At 49.4% G+C, this 25472-nt stretch overlaps 6 protein-coding genes across 6 annotated transcripts; 5 read left to right on the forward strand and 1 right to left on the reverse strand.

The window, feature by feature from the left end:
• The first annotated feature begins 6707 nt into the window (after positions 1-6707).
• Positions 6708-9630, forward strand: FVEG_11230 (argininosuccinate synthase). The gene is made up of 18 exons (XM_018900405.1): positions 6708-6838; positions 6902-6915; positions 6972-6996; positions 7139-7308; positions 7367-7390; positions 7443-7535; positions 7606-7624; positions 7683-7775; positions 7828-7921; positions 7976-7996; positions 8052-8106; positions 8161-8304; positions 8355-8393; positions 8452-8475; positions 8647-8693; positions 8899-8973; positions 9033-9197; positions 9249-9630. Exons 1-18 carry the CDS (start codon positions 6816-6818, stop codon positions 9372-9374), a joined length of 1251 nt encoding a protein of 416 aa, XP_018758679.1. The 5' UTR covers positions 6708-6815; the 3' UTR covers positions 9375-9630.
• A 99-nt stretch (positions 9631-9729) lies between these two features.
• FVEG_11231 (hypothetical protein) lies at positions 9730-11322 on the forward strand (the record flags this gene model as incomplete). Its single annotated transcript, XM_018900406.1, has 3 exons — positions 9730-10102; positions 10152-10253; positions 10304-11322. The coding sequence occupies 3 exons, from the start codon at positions 9730-9732 to the stop codon at positions 11320-11322; spliced, it is 1494 nt and encodes a 497-aa protein (XP_018758680.1).
• A 2397-nt stretch (positions 11323-13719) lies between these two features.
• On the forward strand, positions 13720-16284 carry FVEG_11232 (hypothetical protein; the record flags this gene model as incomplete). The annotated part of the gene is made up of 1 exon (XM_018900407.1): positions 13720-16284. The coding sequence occupies one exon, from the start codon at positions 13720-13722 to the stop codon at positions 16282-16284; it is 2565 nt and encodes an 854-aa protein (XP_018758681.1).
• Positions 16285-16845: 561 nt separating this feature from the next.
• Positions 16846-18088, forward strand: FVEG_11233 (hypothetical protein). The gene has a single exon (XM_018900408.1). It carries the CDS (start codon positions 16893-16895, stop codon positions 17886-17888), a length of 996 nt encoding a protein of 331 aa, XP_018758682.1. The 5' UTR covers positions 16846-16892; the 3' UTR covers positions 17889-18088.
• A 658-nt stretch (positions 18089-18746) lies between these two features.
• FVEG_11234 (hypothetical protein) lies at positions 18747-21893 on the forward strand (the record flags this gene model as incomplete). The annotated part of the gene is made up of 6 exons (XM_018900409.1): positions 18747-18833; positions 18888-19127; positions 19186-19860; positions 19915-20507; positions 21147-21283; positions 21331-21893. The coding sequence occupies 6 exons, from the start codon at positions 18747-18749 to the stop codon at positions 21891-21893; spliced, it is 2295 nt and encodes a 764-aa protein (XP_018758683.1).
• Positions 21894-21905: 12 nt separating this feature from the next.
• On the reverse strand, positions 21906-25200 carry FVEG_11235 (hypothetical protein). The gene is made up of 2 exons (XM_018900410.1): positions 24975-25200; positions 21906-24877 (listed from the first exon to the last, which is right to left on the reverse strand). Exon 2 carries the CDS (start codon positions 24453-24455, stop codon positions 22449-22451), a length of 2007 nt encoding a protein of 668 aa, XP_018758684.1. The 5' UTR covers positions 24456-24877; positions 24975-25200; the 3' UTR covers positions 21906-22448.
• Positions 25201-25472: the final 272 nt, after the last annotated feature.

Consider the following 25472-nt stretch of genomic DNA (forward strand, 5'->3'; position numbering starts at 1 on the left):
GAGAACTGGGGAAATAGTCTGGGGAAGAGCCCACTCTTTATACTAGAGTGAATAAGAGAGCAACAGAGGAGAAGAGACAGTGGCAGTCCATGATACCCCAGATCAATACTCGGGGTGTATACAACGAAACTGCCACTGCGACTGTCAAGCAAGGTATAGGTCCTTGTAAGCAAGCAAGCCCAGTCCCGTTTTCGAAAAAGCCTCCGTCGTATAAAATCCACTTTCCGCACGAACGGCAACTAAGCAAGGGTTATTTTAGAGTGGCCTACAGTACAAGGTGTGCAAGAGAGATAGAGTGTGCTGCCCCATCTCAAAAGGCCCAGATGCGACTGGCCAACACCTCCAACTCCAATCTTTACAGGGGGTCGACCAACACCTAAACTTAAGGGAGAAAACTCCACTCACACCTGTTTTTTTTCAGTTACCCCATGTTATCATGGCTTACACTGGTACTGGACTGTACGTATTTTACCCCATGTTGTCTGTCTGTCTGTCTTGTCTTTTCCCCCGCTCGGAGACCAATCGCCGGACCCCCAAAGAAACATGCATGCACCTATTGTAATGCCAAGGAAGAACGCCCACACTTTGTCTAGGCCCTGCTGACCAAGGAAGAGGAGAGGAGAAGTCAATGAGGACAGAGAGAGTCTCGACTGAGAATACTCGGGGTGGCCTCTTTTTCCTCTTCTTACATGGATGGACCGGTTGGTTGGGTGAACACTGAATTGTTTCATTGTACAATGAGCGCCAAGTGAACAAGAGATATGGTCTCTGCCGATCTTGTGTAATGTGATAGTTCCCAAGAGATTTTCCAAGCCCATCAGCCAAGCGTGACAAAAAAGCTTGACACAGATTTCTCATGTATGCCAAGTCGGTACTGGAGAGATGTTGCAACCCCGACAGTTACGGGGAGGGAACTGCGCCGCCAGACGTAGAATGCAATGGGACAAATCCCCGCTCCCATTTTTATTTCGGGAGCATGCGACGGTATGGCGTATTGCTCAGTCAGACTTGAATATGCCAATGCTGATACAGAACATTGCCATCTCTTGTTTGGTGATCTGATGAACAGCCCTGTCTAGACTGCTTGTGTCTTGTGGGCGATCTCCATTAACAACATCGTACCATGATGGCCCTACCGTATGTCATTTACTGGAATGGCAATCTACCTACCACTCCCACTAACACTGACACCTTGTACTGTAACCGTGCGTCACCCACGGACCCCGAGAAAAGCAGGCTGTCGTTGTGTCCGAGATGTGTGAGATGATAATTTGCCGTCCGTCCCGACGGGCCCTGATGGTGCAGTTGCAGGCAGTATTGGATGCATCAAGACACATGGCAAGGCATCCACTACGAGAGGCATAGCTATCAACTCTGCATGTTCCCACGTGTATGCATCATAACATCCAAGATAAGGCAAACATACGCCGTACGTACGTAGTAGTAAATCAGCATAGCATCACAGCGTAGTACATTCATCTTGTCAGGCACGAGGTTTCATCACGTATCTGCCAAGTCAAGTGCCTAGAAAACGCCCAGCAGATTCACCAGATCTCGTGGCTTCGAGGAGAAAAGAGCCTCATCTGCATTGCTTCACTCTACCTCCCTCGGGGGCTTGCCTCAACGGCTTCGGCTATCTTGACAGCCGTAGCTCATATCGGATCAATGGAAGCTCACTCTTTTGGACCTAGTGTGAGTCTGTAGGGATGATCTTGTCTTGAAGGAGGAAGAGACTGGGACAAAAGGTGAAATGCGCTTGGGACGCCACCACATGGCAAATACGCGCGGCGTGAGATCGGTGAGGGGAAGAAGATGGAAGTGTGTGTGTGTGTGTGTGTGTGTGAGAGAGAGAGAGAGAGAGAGAAAGATAGTGCTGATACGAGAGGGGAAATTCCGTGTGGGAAGAAGCATAAGTTACAGGTTAATGCTAATGTTAATGTTATTTAGTGGCCTTTTCTGGCTCTGTTGGTTGGTGCGAATGAATGCCCGACCCCAGATACGCTGGGGGGGACCAATTTTGCGGGGGAATTACCCACCCAAAACTCGACTGTTTTAGGCTGCTCACAGGATCCGGGCTGATTACCGCGCTGGGCCTCCGCCCTCCAGTGGGCCACTCTCGTCTGTTTTCAGAGCCCTCGGCCGCTGTCTTTTGTCTCACTGGCAGCATCCAACAGCTCACTTTCGCGTCTCCATCGACCGGTCGACTCCCGAGCTAGGCTCCATCTAAGGTAGAAAATCCGGGGCAGAATATGGAGATTGAAGAAGAGATTCCGGGGAAAAGCAAGATGAAGATTCTGGGGAAGCCTGCTCGTACGGGAAAGAACGGGGTTGCATTTTGACAGCTTCAGATTGAATCTCATCTTCTCTGTTTACATACTCGATACCTAGCGCTATCTCAGATCTGACTGATGCTTCTATTCTATGCTTCCATCGATTTGGAGACTCTTAGTGCACTCAAGCTCCGCACGTCCGGAACATTAATACCCTCGGCTAAAGCGACAAGACTGCAACATTCTCCAAGTTACTCACACTCTCTCCTCTCCTCTCCTCTTACCGCTCAATCCCCCCCTAAACTTTGGAGAAAACAACACCTCTCGTTACGTACACGAATTGAGTTCCCCAAAAAGCATGGACCAGACAAAAGGAGATGGAGGGTGACCCCCTGCTTAGTGCCTACAGGGATATGATATGGGCTTCCCGGCTAAGATACCGGATGCGCGCTTCTGGCTTTTGTTGAGCGGACACTAAGCGGAGACTCCTCCAAGGCAGACCAGACACACAATCTCTTTTCTCATCACATGGTACTACTGGGCTCTCCTCATAACTTAAGCAGCTTAAAGTAAAAGATAAGCTTGATGGCAGTTCTCCACTGATCCTCCACGCCGTTCTTTATCCTAAGGAATAGCTAGTTAAGTGAAGTGGACTCGGTAGATATCCACGGATGAGTGAGAACCTTGTTTTGTCATTGTCTTGTAATCACCACTTTCTCATATGATGCCATGTTTGTGGATACATGGTCTGAGATGACTCAAGTACCGACAGAATGAATCTACAGTACATCTCATCTCTCAGCATCTGCTCCCTCTCTCTTGTCGTCTTAAAATCTCACCCCTTCGGTATTGTCCTCCGTCTCCACTACTCCGCACTCTCAACTCTCTCTCCCAGGCTTTACCCCAGCATCTGCCACTGCCACCCGGAGAACATGACCTTTTTAGGATTGGGGCATTTCCTTTCCTCATGCCATTTGCCTAAATCTGACTTTTCCTGAGTCTTGGCTCTTCAGCCTTTTTTTCTCTCCATGACTCCCCTGTTTGCCCCCCCCCCCCCCCAATTCGTAACAACTGCCCCCAAGATGCAAAGAACGAGAGAGCGTATGGCACCATCTCTTTGCTTCACACCACCAATTGCCCAACCTATCACTGGTCAACATTCCCCTGATGAGATGCCTGCATAACCACGTTTCATAGCCCCCCTCCATCTTCAAACTTTTTCTTGGTGCTATCTTTGCTTTGCGAGATCAGATCATTCCGCACTATTCGCCATTGGCTGTTCCGCACATCGTCACATACCACATGCTATTTGACGTCGTTATCAACGGCTTTTCGTCTCATGCGTTGAGTTCTTGGCAGAATGTATTCGATCCTTTTTCACTTGTTCTGTTTGTGATACGTTTGCGTCTTCGGACAGCCAGATGGCGTACATCCTTCATGCATCATCACAGCCACGTCGCTTGTTCTTGTTGCACCGTTTCGTTGGGGTTCAACGTCGAGAATGATCTTATGCATCGTTCATCATATGCGCCCGTAATCGTCAGCGCTATCTATGCCCACGTTTTTAGCATGTGGTGTCTGCAGATTACCAACGTGAGTATGTCATTCCGTCCTGTTGGGTTCGTATCAACCTTTGCTTGACACTCACGGTGGTGTTTAAGGTATCGAGCCATATCACCAATACCCTATAGCAAACTCCAACTCTTGGCTTTCTCTCATAATCCGAGCTATCCGTATGGCTTAGCCAAGCCAATAAACTTGAAATCTCGGCCTCTACCCTAGCCTGCCTAGTAATCTAGATTCGGAAGCGGGGATAATACCACGGAGAATTTCTCCTCACTCAGTAATCTCAGTCTGCTTGCAAAATTTGCTTAGTGACCATTGCAATGTCTTCTCGTTGCGCCGGCATCCCCGGGGCTTGTTGCCGACTCACATCGGGACCGAGTCCTGTGAGTTACACACCACTTCGGGTATCGATGTCCAGACTCAAATCTCCTCCTCTTCAAACTTCCCCACGTTTATCGTCTCATTACCCCAGTTTCAGCTGGGATCATGGTTGCCTTGTATTAGTGCAAGCCCTGCGCGGCTAAACTTGTCCTTTTGTTCGTTGCTAGTCTATGGCTTCATAGTGCCTAGCTATATCGTAAATGACAGACTTGATATCGTTCTTCCTCGGGCTTGTTCGGCTCTCAAGTTTTCACTACACCATCATGATTCTGATCTGCTCCTCGGTGAAGGTCCGAAGAAAAACTAGAGATGTTACCGTGAAGGAAGTCTGCTTCCGATGGCGTAAGCCATTAATGAAACGACATTGAGCATGAAGAATGATTGTATCTTGTTTTGGTTGGCTATCTTTCACGGCTGGCGCAGTGGACTAACCTAACCCCCGAATGTCTTGTTTGGGGATCTGGGGGAGTCTGGGACTCGCTTGGACTGCATGTTACGATGCAGCTCGTAGATCACTTCGGATACCCCTTTACTGGTAATAACTTTGCATAACCAAGGGCCGAGGTGCTCGCTGGCTACTCGGCTCAGATGTTTCTTCCGAGAATCCAACACAAGAAGCCACAATCAGTCGATTCATTGGATCATGGAGGCAAAATCGATCTCCTATTTCATTTTCAAAACATGTCTTTGGAGCAGGACTGAGCCTTTCACACCATGTGTCTCGGTCTGGACCTGAAATCCTGGCGGCCTCGCTTCCAGTAAGGCTCTGAACGGTGCTTACAGATGACCACCGACAGCTGGCAAACGGCATTACGGGAACAGACTTGAGACGGAACATTGAGCTTGGATGCTTGAAACCAGATTCATACGCAGAGTGGCAAAGTTTCTTTGATTTACTTCGGCTGCTCTTGCCTATGTGAAGTAGGATAATCAGGACAACATGACTAGAAGCTGAAACCCCAAGGTGAGCCACAGTGATAATTGTCTGTGAGCTCATGGGGCATCTGTCGAGGTTCTCATATGTCCAATCATGGATCGGGTGCTCAGACGAGTGATTCAGACAGAAGCCACGAGGGTTTACATTAAGTGTTTGCCACCTTCGATCGTCTAACGATGAAATTTACTCAACACCGGGACCATTTCATAAGTGGTCCTCTAGAAGGCGTCGTTAGAAGACTCAATAAGTTCCAAGTCTCATATTGGAATTTGTAAATGGAAGAACAGTTACTTTTATATCGTTGCGGCTGAGTGTTGTGTTGCTCCTCGGGTGACCGGAGATCTGGGACCGAGGATGTTGTCGAGACTACGGGCTGAAGGAATCGCTTAAACTCATATAACTACCCAGTCTGCCTCAATTTCTTTGACTGAATCTCTCTTTCTTCTTGATGGCTTTTGGGATGCTCTTTTATTGCGGTTCTATTGTTAATTTTGATAGCTAACACTCAACATCTCATCAAAGGTTACGAATACCTACCGCCATAGTCACCGCCGACAATTCGTGCCTTACAAGCATTGCTATCATCGACAATGCTACCGTCGCCAGTTTCGAGATCACCTTCATCAGCTTGACGAACGAGCGTCTCTTCGATGTCTTGCTCGACCGAGATAACGGACAATAGCTGTTGAAATGCATTTGGCTGAGGCGGAAAGGATAGTCTTGGCGAAGCTTTCTTCCTGATATTTGCTGAGGTTCATTGTGGCTATTGGAGCATTGCCGATTTTGATACCGTAGTCTTGAAGATGAGGCCCCCATCGGCGAAGGGAATTCTCGGCGCCCGCTCGCTTCCTTTTGCGAATCAACGACATCTCATCTCGCACCTCGATGGTTACCTAAAAATCGCTAGGAGGGGGCCACAATTGCCCCAGTGCAGCACCAGAAGGTGATGGGCGGTTCCTGTAACATGGTCTCCCTGGAGAGAGGCGTCAAGGTATTGACATCACCGTTCGCGATAGACAGACGAACTGAAACGAAGGTTTGAGAAGTTGAGTTGTGTTGGATCTGCCTCTGAGAGTGGAAGACACTGCTGGTCTATGCCTTGATCCTTGGGTAAATGCCCAATGCCATCGCCTGGGAGTAGCCGTTCTGTCCACCTGTAATACTTCTGCCTACCCTAAAGCCACATAGACACGTGATATGTCAGTCACGATCGTGGCCACGATCTCACTTGTTAGCAGGTGAGACTCTTTACTTGCCCAGCTTGATATGGTAGGGTCCTTATCTCCCAGCTTGGAGTAATACTTCAAGCAGAGAGTCAGGATAGATCACGTGCACTCCACTGGCCAAAGATAAGAGATAAGCAGTCAAGAGTTGGGCACCGATAGGAAGACAGAGGAGCATGTCGACAGAAATATATGGTGGATATCCCGCCTTACTGAAGCCCCTCGTTTCTGTCAACCTCATTTCGTGCGGATCAATTTGTGACCCAACAGAAGAGGGCATTGCCCCACCAAGTGACGCGGGGTGATTCGCTTTGGCCGTCTTCGGAGCTGCAGCCAAAAAACTTCGACGACGACTCTCACGCGATAACAAACATTTTGTCGAGATAGATCTATCAGTCACTTCTTGTGTTGCCCAAGAAATTCCGTACAACATTCATCATGGCCCCCGAACGTGTTTGCCTGTAAGTCAATTGCCCACTCAACTCAATTGGTTCGAGCAAGATAGCTAATTGACCCTTGTCCAGTGCCTACTCCGGCGGTGAGTTGAGAGCTCTAGGAGCAATATCAAGATGAGATATTCTGACTAATTGACAGGCCTGGATACTTCCACTATCCTCAAGTACGGCGCCCCCATGCTTTGCTTCCCGATGAATCGCGGCAGGGAGAAGACTTCGACGCTGTCAAGTCTTCGAGCCTGACGTGGAGACGACAGTCATCAAAGATGTGGAATTGTTTAACAAGAGCTGACTCATAACCCTTAGGTGGCTCGTCCTTCAAGGCTATGAGGTCGTTTGTTTCCTCGGAGACTGCGGTCAGGAGGAAGACTTCGATGCCGTCAAGGCCAAGGCTCTTAAGCTCGGTGCTGAGAAGATGATCATCGAGAACGTCCAGCAGGAGCTGATTGACGACTTGGTGTGGCCCGCCATCCAGTGTAAGTGTTCACGGACTGTTTGTGGTAGTACAGCGGGTTTACTAACGGAATCCACCAGGCAACGCTATCTATGAAGGACAATGTAAGACGGTTCACCTCGGACGCTCCTTGATGTCATCACTAATGCCCTAAAGACCTTCTCGGCACAAGTCTGGCCCGCCCCGTGTTGGCCAGGGCCATGGTGCAAGTTGCAAAGGACAACAACTGCACCATCCTCAGCCATGGATGTAAGTCGCCGTGATCCAACTGGTCTCCTTACTGTTCGACCCAGTCACTGACACAGAACTCCAACCCTAGGCACCGGAAAGGGCAATGAGTAAGCATATGTTGCCGTGCTCTGTCGCTCTTACACTGTACTGACTTGTTTCTTCTAGCCAAGTCCGCTTCGAGCTGGCCTGGAAGGCCTGTGACCCCAAGATGAAGGTCCTGGCCCCATGGCGCATCCCTGCCTTCTTCAACCGATTCCAGTAAGCCTCTTTTTTTGTTCACTACTTCATGTGCAAACTAATCATTCTGCAGGGGGCGTGCCGATCTTCTCAAGTTCGCTGAGGAGCAGAAGATCCCCGTCAGCTCCACTCCCAAGGCCCCCTGGTCTATGGACGACAACATCATTGTATGTATGAAAGGTCCCATCACTTCTTCACAATACTGACTATGAATCCAATAGCACTGCTCATATGAGGCCGGTGTAAGTTGTCCTACTAGAGCGTCTCTCTGTGCCCTGTTAACCCCTAACTTGCTAGATTCTCGAACAAACCGACAAGGAGCCCCCGAAGGATATGTGGAAGCGCACTGTTGGTAAGACGGTTCAGCCTACACGCTGATAGAATTTGTGCTAATGCCTCTCCGAAGATCCCCTGGACGCTCCCGATAAGCCTACTCGCTTCACCGTCCACTTTGCTGAGGGTGTTCCCACTAAGCTTGAAGTCGATGGCAAGACTGTTACTGGCTCCCTGGAGATCTTCAAGGAGGCCAACGAGTTGGGCCGTGCCAACGGTAGGATTGCAAACCGAAGGGCTTCTGAGCGAACATTGACGTGGTACCAGGTATTGGACGTGAGGACATCGTCGAGTCGAGGTTCATCGGTAAGCCAACTCTCAGGGAACTTTCACATCAGGATGTGATTGCTAATCTTTATTTCAGGATTAAAATCTCGTGGTTGCTACGGTTAGTCGCCTTTATTCCTTTCTTTTCTAATCATTTGTCGTTGTCGAAGACGTCTTTTGCGAATGCATTGTCGGTGTCTTGCCGGCGATGCAGATGATGGCCCCGTCACAGGCGACACCTGCTCCGCTCTCATTCATACACTTTGGCGGGATGTTCTAACATTTTATTCAGATACCCCCGGTCTTACTATCCTGCGCAAGCTCCACCAGAACCTTGAGGTAGGTTGTCAAGTCTCTGAGAACTGGTTTGGTTCATGCTGTGGTGTTTGAGATCCCTTGGTGCGATTCCAGAGTCGTCTCCGGGGATGTGCCCATTGCAGTACAATACCAATCGAGGGGAGTCAAGAGTCACCGAAGCATCAGCCAACACCAAACACTCGATATTTAATAAGCATGGGACTCCAGTTAACTGACGATTTCTCAGGGTCTCGTGATGGACAGCAAGGTCCGCATCATTCGCGACCGTCTCTCAGATGACTGGGCTCAATGTATCTACAACGTACGTGGCCCCTTATCTTCAAGCTCTGTCTGATTTGATCTTACTAAAATCTCTTTTAGGGAATGTACTTTACTCCTGAGCGCGAGTTCGTTCAGAACGCGATCGCTTTCAGCCAGAAGCAGGTTGACGGCAAGGTCGAGGCTCTGGCCTACAAGGGCAACGTCATCATCGTTGGCCGCTCCAGCGAGACATCTAACCTCTACAGTGAGGAAGAAAGCAGCATGGTAAGTACTTTAAAAGGACCGCTTCAATCAGAACTGACGTGAGAAATGCAGGACACCCTTGACATGGACTGGAGTGTCGAGGACACAACTGGCTTTATCAACGTGAACGCCATCCGCATCGCCAAGTACGGCGAGCGCAAGATCAGGGATGGCGAGCCCCTTTCCAAGCGCAAGTAAATAAGTAGACTGGGATGCTAGCCTTCCAGCGCCGCAGAAGCTTTTGGTAGACAGAGGAACGTCTGCGGAATGGGATGGTTTATGTTATGCTTAGACCTGATATACCAGAAAACATAAAGAAAAACTATTGTGTAATATCGTCTTCACTATAACTTGCGCAGTTTGTAAAGCCCTCAACAAAATCGTGATGGACGTTGACCAGCATGACCTTGGCCCGTCTCGGGGTTTACGGAGTTTACCCGTCACGACGTAATCTCACCTCCATGTCCAATGCCCTCACAACTTCTCATCGCATTCACCCTAAGTGATTGAGACGAATCCTATGAGCGTTCAACTGTAATGTTCTCACGTGACGATGAAGTTCCAGTTCATCGACCATGATTCAACCCAGAAGCCTGGTGCCCGCAAGGCGATACGAAGTCATGTCATGAAGGGCAAGAATCTTGGCCGTATCATACAAGGTCGTGGGAAAAGACATGCTGCACCGCAATTAAAAGACTTACACAAGAGCCCAGACCTATCCAAGAGGGGTGTTAGTGTAGAGGAGAGAAGGAAGAGTCTCGATGGTGCTGTCGATAATGTTGGCAATGCCTTGTTGTTCCCAGAAATCGCAGATACAGACACAGACACTACATACTCTATCAACAATCCATACTCGGGAAAAGAGTATACCTACTTCTCATTCCCGGTCCAATTCACCCCGTCGATGCGATACTATGTCTACGAATGTCAGTTCATGTTGTCTCAACTCTCCAACAGCTCACTGACCACCTCCAGTCCACACTGCGATCTGCAACATCATATACCCGTACGCCTTCTGTAGACCTACAGATGAGATTGGCTCACCATGGTTCAGGTACATGGTAGCGGACCAAGCCTGTAACTCTTTTGTCCTCCTTTCGTGTGTTTACCGCTGACCGCAGCCGCAGGCTTGCACTGTCTTCTCGCCATGGCAGCGACGTATCTCAACATCCTACGGAACATCCCAACTCCCAGTGTAGAAAGTATCGAAGCAACCCGTCACTTCTCTCAAGCGCTTCGTCTCATGAACCCGCGCCTCAGCCAACCCTCTGCCGCACAAGAAGACTCCAACATTGCTATAATCATATCTCTGGCAATCCACTCTAACATAACCCAAAACCTCACTACGAGTGCTATGCACCTTCGAGGTCTTGATAATATCCTCAGCTTCCGGCCAGGCGGTATCTCCGACATACGTGAGCGCAACCGCCCACTCCTCCACAAGATCTGCCGAACAGACATCGAACTCGCCGTCGCTCAGGGCACGAGCACACGCTTCGGTAACGCGGGACTCACAGCAGCAGCGGCAGGGCCGATATCAGCACGGGATCTGCGATACCCATTAAATCAGATGAGTGAATTGTTACGGCAGGTCACACGTGAACTGTTGGCGCTGTGCCGAAGACCCGGAAAGACAAAGATGTCGGGTCTGCAGTATCAGGATGTGCTTATCTCGATGTGGCAGAGACTGGTCGACTTTGCGCCACTGGGTGGTACGAGGCCGCAAAATCTGATGGATGATGTGTGGCAGCTGGCCTTGCTGGCGTTCTTGGTTACCGTCACATGGTCTGCGAGTCATCTCAAGAAAGTACACTGTAAGCTCTTGCACAAGCTTCTTAGGGGCCATGTTGAGAGTCGTGTACTACTGGAGAGGGGAGAAGAGTATCGGCCTTTGTGGTTCTGGGTAGTGTTGGTGTATGGGCTTTCGTTGACGAATGTGAATTGCGATACGCTTGTCCTGCGTGAAATTCGCAAGGCCTCAGAGCTATTGGGGATAGGGAAATGGGAGGAGGCGAAGGCAAGAATGAAGCCGTTGCCGTGGATCAACATTGTCCATGATGTTCCTGGAAGGGCCTTATGGGAAGTGGCTGTAGTCTATGTTCCGCCTCAGTCTTTCACGTTTATCCCAAGTGATGAGGAGACTTGAGGTGAATCTGACATAAATGGATGCAAGTTTGGACGCAGTATAGATTAATTAGGTAGTGAGCCTTCAGACTAATCTTCATTTATTACCTTAATTACGAGTTCGAAGTTTTCTCGCTCCACCAGGTGACTCCAACGGCTTGAAAGCAGGTATACATTTCAGACATGCTCATCAGCATTCCAAGAATTATTACACTTACCGTTGATCACCATATATCTTTACCATCCGCTCTCGATCCCAGAAGTATCTTGCTCGGGTCCAGGGTTCGTACGTCGGCTTGAGAGGTGTGTCGATCAACAAGCCATATTGATCGATGCCGTCGTGCATGAATGTGTCTTCGTGTGGTAAATATCCCGTCGCATCGCGTAAAATGACCCAAAGGAACGTAGCCAGGATAAAGTGCCTGACATGGGCTTGATCCATGCTCCGTAGATTTCGTAGGAGGGTATAGTCTTGTATAGAGAGGAAAATGAGGCACCTGTGCTCTTGATATGTTGTCCTTTCGAGGAATTGGCAAACTCGAGTGTCTACTCCACGAGATATGCCACCATCGAGGGCCTCTCTTCCACGAAGCTCTCTATCGACGCGATGCACGAGCTCGCGATATTTGCCAAAAACGAACTGAAAAACAGATATATATGATCGGCAGCACCATCGTATTTCCTTATAGCCCTGGAGGTCCGAAGGACGAGGGTCCCACGCAGGTCTTGACATTTCTGGCCGAACGGTACCGCGTAGGCATTCAAAATCATGGTATATGTCGTGTCGCCCATGGTCATAACTAAGGAACCCTTGCTCAAAACGAATAATCTCGCTTGGGGAGAGAACTAAAGGCTGATCAAACTCTGGAAGCCAAGTAAAGGAAGGATCGCGTTGGGTCCTGACTCTGGCCTCCCAAAGTAGCTTGTTCCATGCTTCTACAGCGTACTCCGATATAAGAGCATCAGCGTCTTGCCGCTGCTTGAATAGTTCACAGAGAAATGGGAGACTGCCACTCCATTCTTTCTCGCTCAGAGACTTGGACACAGCCACTCGATATGTTCTTACCTTGACTTCATACGGATCTAAGTAAGGAAACCGATGGGCCTGCAGCCGTAACTGAGCGCCTTGAATTCCGTTACAGGTGAATGCTTCGTCGTCATGATATACTGCTTTCAAAAGCTCGATTACGGGCTTGAGGACCGACTGGCGGTAGGTACGAAACCACTGTAAAAAGATCGGAGATGAGGATATGAATGATCGAAGATCTATCGGGGAATAAAAAGAACACATAAGATGAACTAGCAACTCACCTGGGAGTTTTTCCAAGGGAAAGGTCCTGTGCATTGTTGTTTGTTGTGATCGTGAACGAAGCTCTACAGGAATCCTTGATCAGACAAGCAGTAAGTGATTTGCGGTCGCAGAAATGTGGCAGACTGATTAGGATCATAGCAGATACTTATAGTCCAATTAAAGAAAGTTCTGTCATCTTCCGGGAAACTCAATAGCTAAGTAATCAGGCCTCCATTTAATAGGATGTTTAATGATAGACTTTAAGTTATTGGGTGGAATCTCTATTGACTCAGAATCCAAAGATGCTTTCATGCATGTGTTTAGTTGAGGGTGTTTGAACTAAGGAAATAAAATAAAAACATATATTTTCTTCCTTGTATGGTCACTCTACTGCTGAAGGAATATTTCTTAATTAAATGTTGATGCTTAAAAAATCTCAAGGCCTCTTATGCCCAGGATCTTCTCTACACTGGACCCTGAAAAGTCCCGAGAGTTTGGATTCGGGATGGCCCGTTATAACAAAACATGCGAGATCGGCAGTTGAATCTGTTAGCGCTGACATTTGAGAGACAGAAGTCTGACTTGCCACGTGAAATTTGACACTGCGAGACTGACTGTGTTTGCCAGCATGAAACTGACGAGACCGGTTCTGAAGTCTAGGGTTCCTTAGCGGAGGGGAAGAAAGAAAACTCAGGACCTTGATCCTAAAATTAGGGTAGTTTAGCCTAAGCTTAGGGGACTCTTTACTGAGTTTATTTTAGCATCCTCTTCCAAAGTCTTCCTAGGACAGTTCCATTCTCTTTAAACAACCCACTAAGGAGTAGGCGTTCAATAGTTCAACAAGCCAACCCAATCTAGCCCCAGCGCATACACGGAAAAGGCAACCCCCATTGGAGCTATTGATTCAAAGCTGAGAACTATCGACAAATTCCACGCGATAATAAACCTGGGCCATACTGCGGAAATTTCCCATCATGTCAGGGGAACGACGGTCGAGGCAACGGGAGGCGGACGCCTTCAAATGTTATATATCATAGCTCGCTCTTATATTCACTGGCGTGTGATTGATAACCTTCTTTCGCTCACTCACTCGTTTTAGCCTTTTGGCTTATCCGTTCGTTCATCAAGATGCGTTCCATTTCTGGGCTTGTGGCTCTTGCCTTTGCGAGCTCGCTTGAACTTGTTGCTGCCGGCAATTGCAAGCCCTCGTCACCAGCTGGACCAAAGACTACGGATCCCGCTTCGATTACCAGCGGAACATCAACAAGATCAGCACCTCCGTCCGAAACGACCGACGGACCGGTAGTCATCACTAATGCTGTGACGAATGGCGACTTTGGAGGCTATGATCCTTCATCCGATGGTGGTATCTACGCCTTTCAAGCCGGTGGCAATGCGAAGCTCCTTCAAGGACCTGGTTATCAGGGAGACCACACCGAAGAGAGGAACTGTGTGCAACTCAAGACCAATTCAGGAACCGGAACTCCTGGCCAAAAGCGAGATTTCATATCCGATAACCCCTATATTCAACAGCAGCTCGATAATCTGGAGCCCAGTGACTTTACTGTTCGCTTTTGGTACTCCATCGTGAACAATGCTATCGCGGATACATGTCGTATCGAAGGACTTTACGGAAATGTTCAATTTGGAGCAACTCCATACTTTCCTGTTGTCGCTGAGGGTAACAACTGGTTGGAGTTTGTGGGTTCGATGCCCGTCACCAGTACGAGTGGAATGATTCGCTTTGAGCTCAACTGTATCAACGGAGGCTCTGCTGAAGTCTACTTCGATCAAGTCTTTGTGTCCAACAAGATTGGCGAGGAGTGGGTTGATGGCATTTCGTTGTTCTTTCCTACATCGAAGCATGCTGCTACCATTGCTCCGGCTCAAACAAGCACCGCTCCTGCTGTGGGCATAGCGACAACCAGCAGCGACAACACCAACGCCGAGTCATCCAGTCTTCCTACAACTCAAGCTTCTCAAGCACAAACCACTATCGATGAAGCCTCAACAACCGACAAGACAATCGAGTCTACCTCTGCCTCCGCCTCCGCCTCCGCCCTGACTTCTGCCCCAACTGATCCTACCAACTCCGGCCCAAAACTCTGTGCCAAGCTCGGAACAGGCGCAGCTGGTCGAGGCTGTGCCAAGAGGCCTTATAGCAGCACAAAAGGCTACAAAGGATATGGTGGAAGCAAGATCACAAAGGAGCAATGTGCCGCTCTCTGCCTTGCGGATACCATCTGCCAAAGCTTCGAATGGCGTTATTTTGGTAGCGGATGCGCCAACACTTGTAATCTCCTCGCTACGACCTGGGCAGACATTCCTACCAACGGAGGCTCTGATTCCGCCTGGGCCTACGATCGAAGCTGTATTCAGGAGGGCGAATGCGCCGAGCAGCCCGCTGGTTCTGTATGCGTCAACGCCAACGCTGATACACCCGCCAAGTCTTGTACTCAGGTCAAGGGCAAAGCCAAAGCTTGTGCCAAGCCCTTCCTAACTGCTTCAACAAACGGCGTCTGCGGTCTTAGTAACGAATGTCGCGATCTTTGTGCCAAGTATCCTTCCTGCAAGTCTTATGCAGCGACCTTTGGAAGCTGTAGCTTGTACGATGCTAGATCCTCTGAGGTCGCCGAGGCCGGTAGTGAGCTTTTCTGGTTCACGGATATGGATTGCCATACATGCGGCCAAGGAAATGCCTACTTCGATTACATTTCTGTTGGCCAAAACCCTGCAAATATGCCTCAGTGGACATGCGCTGCGGAGGATAAGACAACTTCGACTCTCGCGGTGCCGACGACAACCGACTCAGCTATCGCAACCACCTCTGACGTTGAACCAATCACGAGTACAAGCCAAGCCAGCGGCGAGGCCGACACATCAACCGCCATCGCAACTACAACTTCTTTATCTCCCTCCGCCACAGCCTCTCTGTGTGCCAACGGCGTTCCATCCCCTGGTATTTGCTCCGCAGCAAACGTTGTGCCTTCAACAGCGACATGTGGCAAGCGTGGTTGGCCTCGCAATGTTGAGCCATATGCTCGTAGTCTCTCTGACTTTCCTAACCAAAATACATTCGAAGACTGTGCTCTCATTTGCAAGCTCGATAGATCATGCAAGGCCTTTGCTATCGATCCCACCCGGTCTGGGATGAGGTGCATGTTCAGCTCAGACCCAACTATCGATGGAGTCTCCAATGCACCAGGCGTATGGAGTGACTTGGAGTGTATGAGCTGCACGCTCTGTGGTGACGCAGCCACTTCTTCGCAGCCTGTATCTGAGGCTCCCACAACCATGATCACCTCGACACGGCCAGCAGGCGAGGATTCCAGCACCCAAGCTGCAACAAGCGCATCCGGGGAGCCAACCACGACTCAAGCAACTTCAGAGCCCACAGATTGTGCAGTACCCTCAGCCTTTCTTAGTGACGACGTCACCTGCGGTATTCCCGGCCAAAGCGGCCAACAAGTTCAAAGTGCTCGTCTCTTAAACTATGTCATCAAACCAGTGGGTAGTCTGGCCAACTGCGCTGCTGTCTGCCTCCAACGGGCAGATTGCCAGGGCTTTGCGTACATCAAGAGCAACACTGAGTGCTATCCCTTTAGAGTTGGACCTGCTAGCTTGGGAATCACGTATAATCCACAAGGCACAGAAAAATATTATGATAGGGGGTGCTTCTCGTGTGCTTCATGACGGGAGCAATATGACAATACTTGAAGAAGTTCATAATATTCTACGATAGTTTATGGTATCCTATGATAATTTAGGATAAACTTAGACCATTTTGATAAGCTTTTTTCTACCCAAGTGTGCTAGTATCTCAAGCTCTCTGATACCTCAAGATATCTATACCAGAACAAATACCTTGATATAATTGCAGAACCGCTCCCTCTGGGTATAGATGTCGATCTTGACACATTTCTAGAAACCGCAGCCGCCCGCTGTCATCCGGTAATAAACACCCCATCAGCCCTGAAACCCAGCCAAGCTCGCTTGTTTTCAGAAACACTCCGCCAAGATATCTCAGCCTCCAATGTTTCCACTTGTCAGACCCGAAAAACGGGGAATAAGCAGCTTGGCAATGTCGCCCAGGCGGTGATACTCTCGTCCGCCAAACATAGGAGAGCAGTGAGACTCCTGATCTTTAGACTTAATCTTAAGTCTAATCGGATGACATATTTGTGGAGATGTAGAAACATTTATATCTGGGCTGCTGTCTCGTGGAGATGGGTCTGTCTCGATAAGCCACTTTGGTTGTAATTACATTCTTTTTCACTACACTTGCATTCTTTTATCTGTCTATGATTAAGGCTGTGCCTATTATCACCATGAAGCGATCTGCACTTATTTCTCTCATCCCCGCCTTCTTGGCTACTGCTTCTCCTGTCCCTCAAGCTTCTGAAGCTGCTGGTTCTTGCGACGTTGCTGAGGTTGACGAGCTCGTTGGATACGGAGCAAAGACCACCGGAGGATCTGGTGATCCCGTCACCGTCACTTCTTGCTCAGAGCTCACGTCTGCTCTCTCCAACGGCGGTGTCATTCACATCGACGGCCAGCTTACTGGTTGCGACATCATGAACGTCAAGAGCGACACCACCATACTTGGCGTTGGTTCCAGCTCTGGTCTCACTGACAGTGGTTTCCGCATTAAGAAGGCCGATAATGTTATCATCCGTAACCTCGCCATGAAGAACCCTCCCAAGGAAATGGATCTCATCGATATTGAGGCCTCTACCAACATCTGGATCGACCACAACGAGTTCTCCGCTAAGGGCATCATCGGTGACAAGGACTTCTACGACGGTCTCCTTGACGCCAAGCGCGGCTCCGACTTCCTCACCTTCTCATGGAACAAGTTCTCCGACCACTGGAAGGCTAGTCTCATCGGCCACAGCGACAGCAACGGTGATCAGGACACCGGCAAGCTCCATGTTACTTATCACCACAACTACTGGAGCAACGTCAACAGCCGTGCTCCCTCCATTCGTTTCGGAACTGCACATATTTACAGCAGCTGCTACGAGGATCTTCCCACCTCTGGAGTCAACTCTCGCATGGGCGCTCAAGTCCTCGTGGAGAGCACTGCTTTTGTTAACGTCAAGCGACCTATTGTCACCAACCTTGACTCTAAGGAGGATGGATTTGCTATTGAGAAGGACAACCTTTTCGAGAATAGCGAGACGCAAATTACGCAGGAGAAGGATTTCGTTCCTCCTTATGATTACACCACCGACTCTGCGGATTGTATCTGTGACTATCTCAAGGAGAAGGGTGGTACCGGTGTTATCAACGTCTAAGAGATGGCGTGACATGCTTGCATCCGTGTTTGAGAATAAACTTGTCAAAATGTTGCCAAGTTTGTCCTAAGTTATCCTATGATACCATAAACTACTCTAAGTATCTTCACATTCTAGGATAAGCAGTGTAAATGAATCAATCGATAACTATGTCCACTTAGGAAAATGTATAAAATGCCGCCTATTATAATGAAATATGCATGATCAGTAGTCAAACCTCAGTCTTCGGCATGGTACAATTGACATGGTTCACAGTTCTACCAGTCTGGCATCTTTCAGCTTGAGCGAAAACTCGCAAGCTGAGGCTGACTCGCATACTGGGTTGCCAAAAGTGAGATTCCATATCCAATGGCTACAGCCCATCACATTGTGGCTTCACGCATGCCAAGAATGTCGCTGGCGGCTGCTCTTCCTATCCTATCTGTCTCTTGGGGGCTGCTTGAAAAGGATGAAGTCTGCTCAGGAAGACATTTGTTTAGTTTTTCAATCAAGGTTTTGTCATAAAATGACGTCTTAAGCCTCAGGAATATTACTAGAAGGGTAATAATTAGCACGACTGGCCCTTGGGTGTGAGTTCAGCTGTCTGTCGTATTCGGAGAGCCTGTATGCCTCATCGACTTTGTTACCTCAGGGTCTACAAAACGGGCCAACGAGGCTTGGACATCTTGCACACGTAATTATTTTCGACTTGAGACGGGGCATCGCCACGCGTTTCAACCCTCTCGTTCTCAGAGCCTGCTTTCGATAACCGCCTAGATTTGATGACGCGAGTCAGCCACCACAGCCTGATTTATAGATAGCCTTGATGACGCCCTCCCAAGTTTCCTAACCTCAAGCCGTGACTGCAAACTTGTTCCAATGTCAAAATCGTCGTACACATGCAATTCCACCTGCAAAGGCTCCCCCAAAGAGGTCCCCTCGTATGGGGATATAGGAGGAATTGGTGTAAGCTTCACTCCGCTCCAGAACATCAACCATGTGTAGCTGACTTTCGACAAGGTAACTCTAGCCTTCGTTATTACGGCGTGGATAGTGGTCAGTGTTCTTGTCAGTTACTATCTCAAAGTCTTCGATCCCACATTAGACCCTTTTCGAAAGGAGGGCACGCAGAAGCGAACCAAGTATCCAAACTCGATCGACTATTCGGTTCACGAAATGATACAGAGCATTCCTTGGCTGAAAAACGATTCCAAATCTATTTTTTCTGGATCTTCCAGACTTGGAATCGTCTTGAACTCGGTAAGTTCGCTATTATACTGTATTCGGTCCCTGGGACTAATGCTATTGTGCACCGCAGTGCGTCCTCACGTTCGCCGATATCCAGATCTTCACGTCATTGGCGATTCTCATCGGCGCGTATGCCTCAGTGGGTTGTGATATCGTTGCTTATCATTGGCAATACATGATCTATCTGGCATGGCTTGCTTCGATAACTCATCTGGCCAGTCTGTCATTTCTTCGCAACCATCTCGCCAATAACCCAGCAAAGCGCGCATGGCGTCTCGTGGCCATGTTTACAATTCAAGTCATGCTATCCGTGGCAGTGGGACTGTCGATGACTTTTACTGAGGATACCAAGGATCCAGATGAGGGTCCTCATGAGGATCCTTGGCTCAATCACGGTGGCCGCCCTGCTCAATGTTATTTTAGAGAGGGGGTAGAAACAAATTCTGTGACTTTTCAATCAGCTATCAAGTTTATCGTCCTTCTTGTTTGGGGACTCGCTATTCGCATGGCAAAGACTTTCGAGGGATTTGAAGGTGGGCTGCGCAAAACTGCAGCGCTTCTAGAACAAAGGGGCAATCGGCACAGAAGAGCTTATTCGGGCTCGACAGGAAGAGACTGGGATCACGCATTTGCCCATGCGTCTCTGCCTCTTCGTGTTTGGAGTTACTTTTCTGTTCCTATTTTGATCGGATTCTACTCGGTTTTGAGTATCCAACTTGACCTTTTCACGTCGCTCCTAGCTGAAGTAAGTTGTGGCAAAAGCATAATCTGAAGAAACTTGGCTGATCTCCTCGGGCAGGTCTATTGGCTATTCTTTACTACCATCTGGATTACGGCACGCCTCATTAAACTCCGAATACCAGGCAATCAAGACGACAGCAAATGGACTTTTGGCCAGGTTCTTCCTATCATCCTTCTGGTTGCCCCCCTCGTTCTGGCAACCGAAGCCTTTTATACGACATCAGCGAGTAAAGAGTCGGCCAACAACCACCCAGATATTCCGGTGCCTAATCCAGACGACATCAGAGACCTGAGCCATATTCACAGCCCTGCATATCGAGGTGCATTCTTCTTAGCAGTCCTGTCATACATCGAGATCGCGGTATACTTCGTTCTCGATCAACCAGCAACTCAAGGCATCGCTATCCCCCTCATTGTGATCCTATTGTCAGCATTTCTCCTCCAGCCGGTGCTGCAACTGTCTTGGGTTGTCTGTAACCTTTGGCTCGACAACATGATTTGGCACATGCCATTGAAACGCACAATACGCGATGTCGTCCTATTCGGATATTCTGCCATCTCACTTGCCCAGAGCCTCCCTCCAGGTGGATTTGGGCAGGAGCTGCCAAGTGATGTCGACACGGATTTTTATGCACTTTCTGTTCTCTTAACGTTTTTGATGATATTTTACACCCATGCTTCCCTAACTGCGACATTTGTTCTCATTCCAGTTCTGAGAGCAACAAAATGGCGTTTTCCCCTATATGTGGTTCTACTTTGCGTCTCCTATCTGACTCTTCGAACTATCAGCATAGGGCTTTCTCTTGAATCGCTTGCATCGATTCATTTGGATATGTTTTTACTCATTTCTTCGGCAGTTCAGATGTCTCTGCAGCTCCTAACTTTCTCTCTGGAAGTCTGGGCTGAGAAAAAGGGTCCATCGAAGTGGATAGTTTACTCTGTGAGAAGCGTATCCCTGATCTGCCTTAGCCCTTTTTGCCTGGTCTTGATTCAATTTGCCTTAGTTATGCTTATCAACCTCTTCTTTGGCAGTTTTCTGCTCTCCCTGCATATTTGGTCTGTTATTGGTCTTTGCCTTGACAATTGCAAACATTCATTCGATACAGCTCTGGGTAGTGCTGTATTGGCGGAACCTTAGTAGACTAGGTGGATAGATATCGGCGTTCCGCTCCCATATTCCGCCCCCGCATATCCACCCCCTCAACCCTGACTCAACTCACTTACCATTCCTTCACCTGCAACTCATACCTCATACATAACATCTACTACAATGGGCACGATCTCCATAAGAAAATTCATCCGGTGGCTCCCAGACGAGCCTTCTGAGCCAACATCCACTATAGTCATAACATCACCACGTCTCAAGCGCTTCGTCGATCTACGCATTCTTCTCCCCGATAACGACCCCTCATGGACTGGCCAAGATGGTACTCACCCTTCTCCCATTCTCTCGCTCACAATTAACAAATCTTAGAACCCCTTCCCCTATCCCGCCTTGACTGGGCCATAGTCGGCACAACGGTATCTACCAAGATCCCCGACCCAGAAGGAAACCTGACTTCCCACTCAACATTCCACCAATGGATATCATCCCGCACTCTCGACTCCGATGCCGGCTTCATGTACCCTCAGCCAAACGATCTGACCCTCGAAAAGGGCAGTATGGTCAACCCCGATACTGGAATCGACACAGAGTATGAAGAGCTATGGCACGACGCTACGCCGACAGCAGTACCTGGCGAACCAGCCGTCAGAGCGCTTGTCCTTCAAACTGAGGATGATAAGAACGGAGTGAGGGGCTCAGTAGTGAGACTGGGATGTTATGCACAGGGGCTGATCAGAGTTGGAGAGCATATCTCACTCGAAAGGTGGGAGTGGAAGGACGGGTGGAAGAGGACTATCAGAATGGGAGACGCGGAATTGCCGATTGAGAAGATTCTGGGTGAAGAGGCTTTGAAAGAGGGTGACACAGTTGATGTCGATGGGCGAGGATGGAAAGTTATTGAAGAGAGTGGGAAAGACGGGTCAAAGCTGTGATGGCAGTTCACATGGTCTAAAGCAGTTAACTCAATTACGCTCATGTGAGCCTTAATTATCATCAACGCAAACTTTCTCGGTCGGCTCGGCCGAGTTTGAAATGCATTCTGTCTACACATCCGTGTAGCGGTACTTAACAAGTCTTGAACTCTCACACTAATCACTACAGCGATGCTATCTCACATGCCGTCATCACCCAGTTCGTTTGGGGTCCTCCTCTCGTAGCTTTTGTCTTTCCTCCCCGGTCTTTCCGTCATCTAGTAGAACCACCTTCTAGGCCATCCACCGCTGAGTAGCAAATAAACGCATTGTAAAACTTGATCCTCCTCTACCTTGGTCCATACAGCAAAGCCCGCTCCGGGGACTCTCTCGTCCCGTCATGCTTCTTATAAAAACTCGAACAGCATGCGTAGAAATTTCCACGATGTAAAAGCAAAACGCCCGCCCATGGTTTAAACAGTTGTCTTCGTAACCGATAAACATCTTCTGAAACCGAAAGCTGTAAACAACGCGCAATAAAACAGTGAACGCGCAAACGATATCAAAATGTGAACCTCAGACAGCCCAGCTGCCTCGTCGTTCTCGGACACCCCATCCAACAGGGTCCATGCTGTCGAGGTTGGGGTGCTGTCTAGCCCACTCCTTGATATAGGATTGGAGAGCATGCCATCGAGGGCATCTCTGATCGCGAGGCTTGTCGGCCTCTGATTCGACGAGGTGACCTCGGGCTAGTTGCTTCTCATCATCTTTCTCAAGGTCCTCAATACTCATCAAGCTAATCCGTGAAAGTTCACCATCAAAAGCCCGGGCCATAGCCGGGTAACCTAGTGATAGATAGTTGTACACTTGGGTGACAAAGCTATCGTCAAACTCCTGATCAATCTTATCTTCAAGCTCTGCATGTGCCTTTTCCTTCTGCAGACGCTCATTGATACCATGCAGCATGTGGAGTCCCTTGGGGGGACCGGCCCGTGCCCGGTGCTGCGCTATGCCGTTGGCCTGGCCATTGGCTGCTCCGACCATGGCAGGCTCGTCTGTGTATGGTGGAGAGCTGATTTTTGAAGCGTCACCGGGAGTGGCCGCCGGTCTGGGCGTGGCGAGCATTGGTGGGGCATGCAGGTCTGCTGGCACCAGGTAGTTATCATTCGAGTCTGATCTGAAGCAATAGCCTCTCCAGAGACCATTCTGACCCGAAAGATCCCGGAACTTCTCTTCAGCATGGCGTTCTGCGAATGGGTGATCGGGCTCGAGCTTGGTTTGCTTAGGAGACGGACACCTCCGGAAGACGAGATCTTTGCCGAGCATGGGCGGTGTGACACCCAGACGCTTCTTCTGGAACGAGGGAGCAGGCGATCCGCGTCCGAAAGGTCGGTATCCGAAGGGTCGGGCGAGGTTGCGCGTGGCAGCAAAGCCGCCGGTGTCTGGGGGTATTTGAGAAGCTTTGGCGTACGGGACATCTGCAGAGCCAACGGCCGGGGCCGACGGGATGAAGGGCATCGTAGATTCGCCAATGTGTCGGGATGCTGCAGGTGCCGGGGACGATGCCTTACTTCGTTGCTCGGCTGTCAAATAAGATTCTGTATCGAGCAACGGCATATGCGTCTCACCAATCGGACCACTAACACCGATCGATGACCGCTTGCTACTACTATCACGAGGGGTGTTTGAGGTGGTCCACATCGGATCCGGAGGAGGTTCGAGGTCCATTGCATCGAGGTCTGCCGTATCGGTTCGCATCATGACATCCTCGTCCTTCTTAACCACTGGTGCTTCCACTACAGGTTCTTCAACGAGGGTGTCCATCTCCCCAGGCTTCTCGTCAATCGCCATAGCATCCTCATCTTTCTGCTGCTGTTCCTGCTCCTGCTTGGCCTCGACATGCTCCTGCATGTGTTTATGCCACCAGCCGAGATTGCTGTCGGACGATTGCCGCCGCACATTATGATGATGCTTGACGGGATGGCCATGGTGATCATGCATGGGAGAAGTGCTCTCGGGAGATTGATCGCTTCCTGAACTCTCACGGAAATAAAAGTGATCCACGTTTCCTTCACGAACGTGACTGTTGGGGAACGCAGCCAGAGCGGCCTCCTGCATCTGGCGCTCTGCCTCCTTCGCAGCAATCTCTAGCAGAAACGAAACGACGTTCTCGTCCTCGGACTCGCGACGTCTGGGGCCATTGGAAGGGGATTCGTGGGCATCGTCTCGTCGTCTGCCGCGGTGTTTTGTGGCGGTGTAGATGTTCTTTGTGTAAGGGGTAATGTCGGTCTTGTCGGTAGGTTTGGTCGCAGGTCCTGCATCTCCAACTCTGCGGCTTCTACGGGACGATTCGATCAACTGAGGAGCGAAGCGTCGCTTTGGTCGCTGCTGGTGCTTCTTCTGCAACTCGTTCAGACCAGGCGAGGGAGAACGAGGCGAGGGCTCGGGTGTGGGTTCGGGATTAGGTCTCATTGTGCGAGGCGTCTTTTTTTTATCTGATCTGTTGCTTGATCGACTGGTTGAAAATGTGGTCTCAATGGGCTCTGGAAGAAACCGTCGCCGAGGTTTGTCTGCCGTGGCCATGATGAGGAGGGGAGGAAAAAGAAAAGACAAGGGTTCGGGAATAGATGGCTCGCGCGGACTTGACTGGGTTGATGCTCGTTCGTACTGTACTGTACTTGGCCTATGTTGCGCTCGCTCGCTCACTCGCGGTACCTGTGCCTGTCCTGTGCTTGCGATGGATGGAGGGGCAGGGGGGGACAAAAACAAGTGAGTAATAATAGTATTTGCCTTAGGTAAGGGCAATGAGAAGACCGCAATTGGAGTAGACGGAAGGATGTTTCGGTGGAGGAAGGGTAAAAGACTTTAGTGGGAAGGGGAAAGAAGAAAAGTAGAAGGGAGATTAAAAAATGTGAAGATGGTTTGGTTTGCTAGTGACGAAAGTCAACTTTTGCTCTGGTAGAGAAAAGCAGTTTGGGATACGAGACTCCGACTGCGCGGGCGACCTTGGTTTTAGTTTAGCAACAGCAGAGAGAGATAGAGAGCAAAAGAGCGGGCGGGGCGATAGAGGCACCTCACCTCACTAAACTAAGCAGTACTTACGATACCAGGATAGTCTGTTTTCGGTAGTAGAGGTACATGGATGGAATTGTCTCTGATCCATCCAATCCATTCATTCATTCTCTTGGTGACGAGACGAGAATGGAAGCGGGAAATGGCTGGCGTCCGACGCCGGCGGTCACAAGTTCACATTTCAGTCAAATCAACGGGCAACGGACCCTTGTCAATCGATGGAGTGTCAAGTCCATGTCCGGCCGGTCAGACTCTGCTCTGGCTCTGCTCTATTCTCGCATTGGAAGTGCCGCCACAAACTATCGAACAAGTCCAAGACCTAAGCCTCGCTATCAATTGTCCAGCTGCCTACCACGGCCTCGAATTATCATATGTTGCAGAGGAATAAAACTAAAAGAATCACCAAATTGCTTATCTATTTCTATGGAAGTCCTTGTTTTTCAGCATCTCATCCCACATGCCACCTTGGATGACATGACGCGGACACCAGTTCCCGAGGCAAAAGTGCAGTACAAGCAGAAAAGACCC

Source organism: Fusarium verticillioides, chromosome 9 (assembly GCF_000149555.1).
Source record: "Fusarium verticillioides 7600 chromosome 9, whole genome shotgun sequence".
NCBI classification, from domain to species: Eukaryota; Fungi; Ascomycota; class Sordariomycetes; order Hypocreales; family Nectriaceae; genus Fusarium; species Fusarium verticillioides.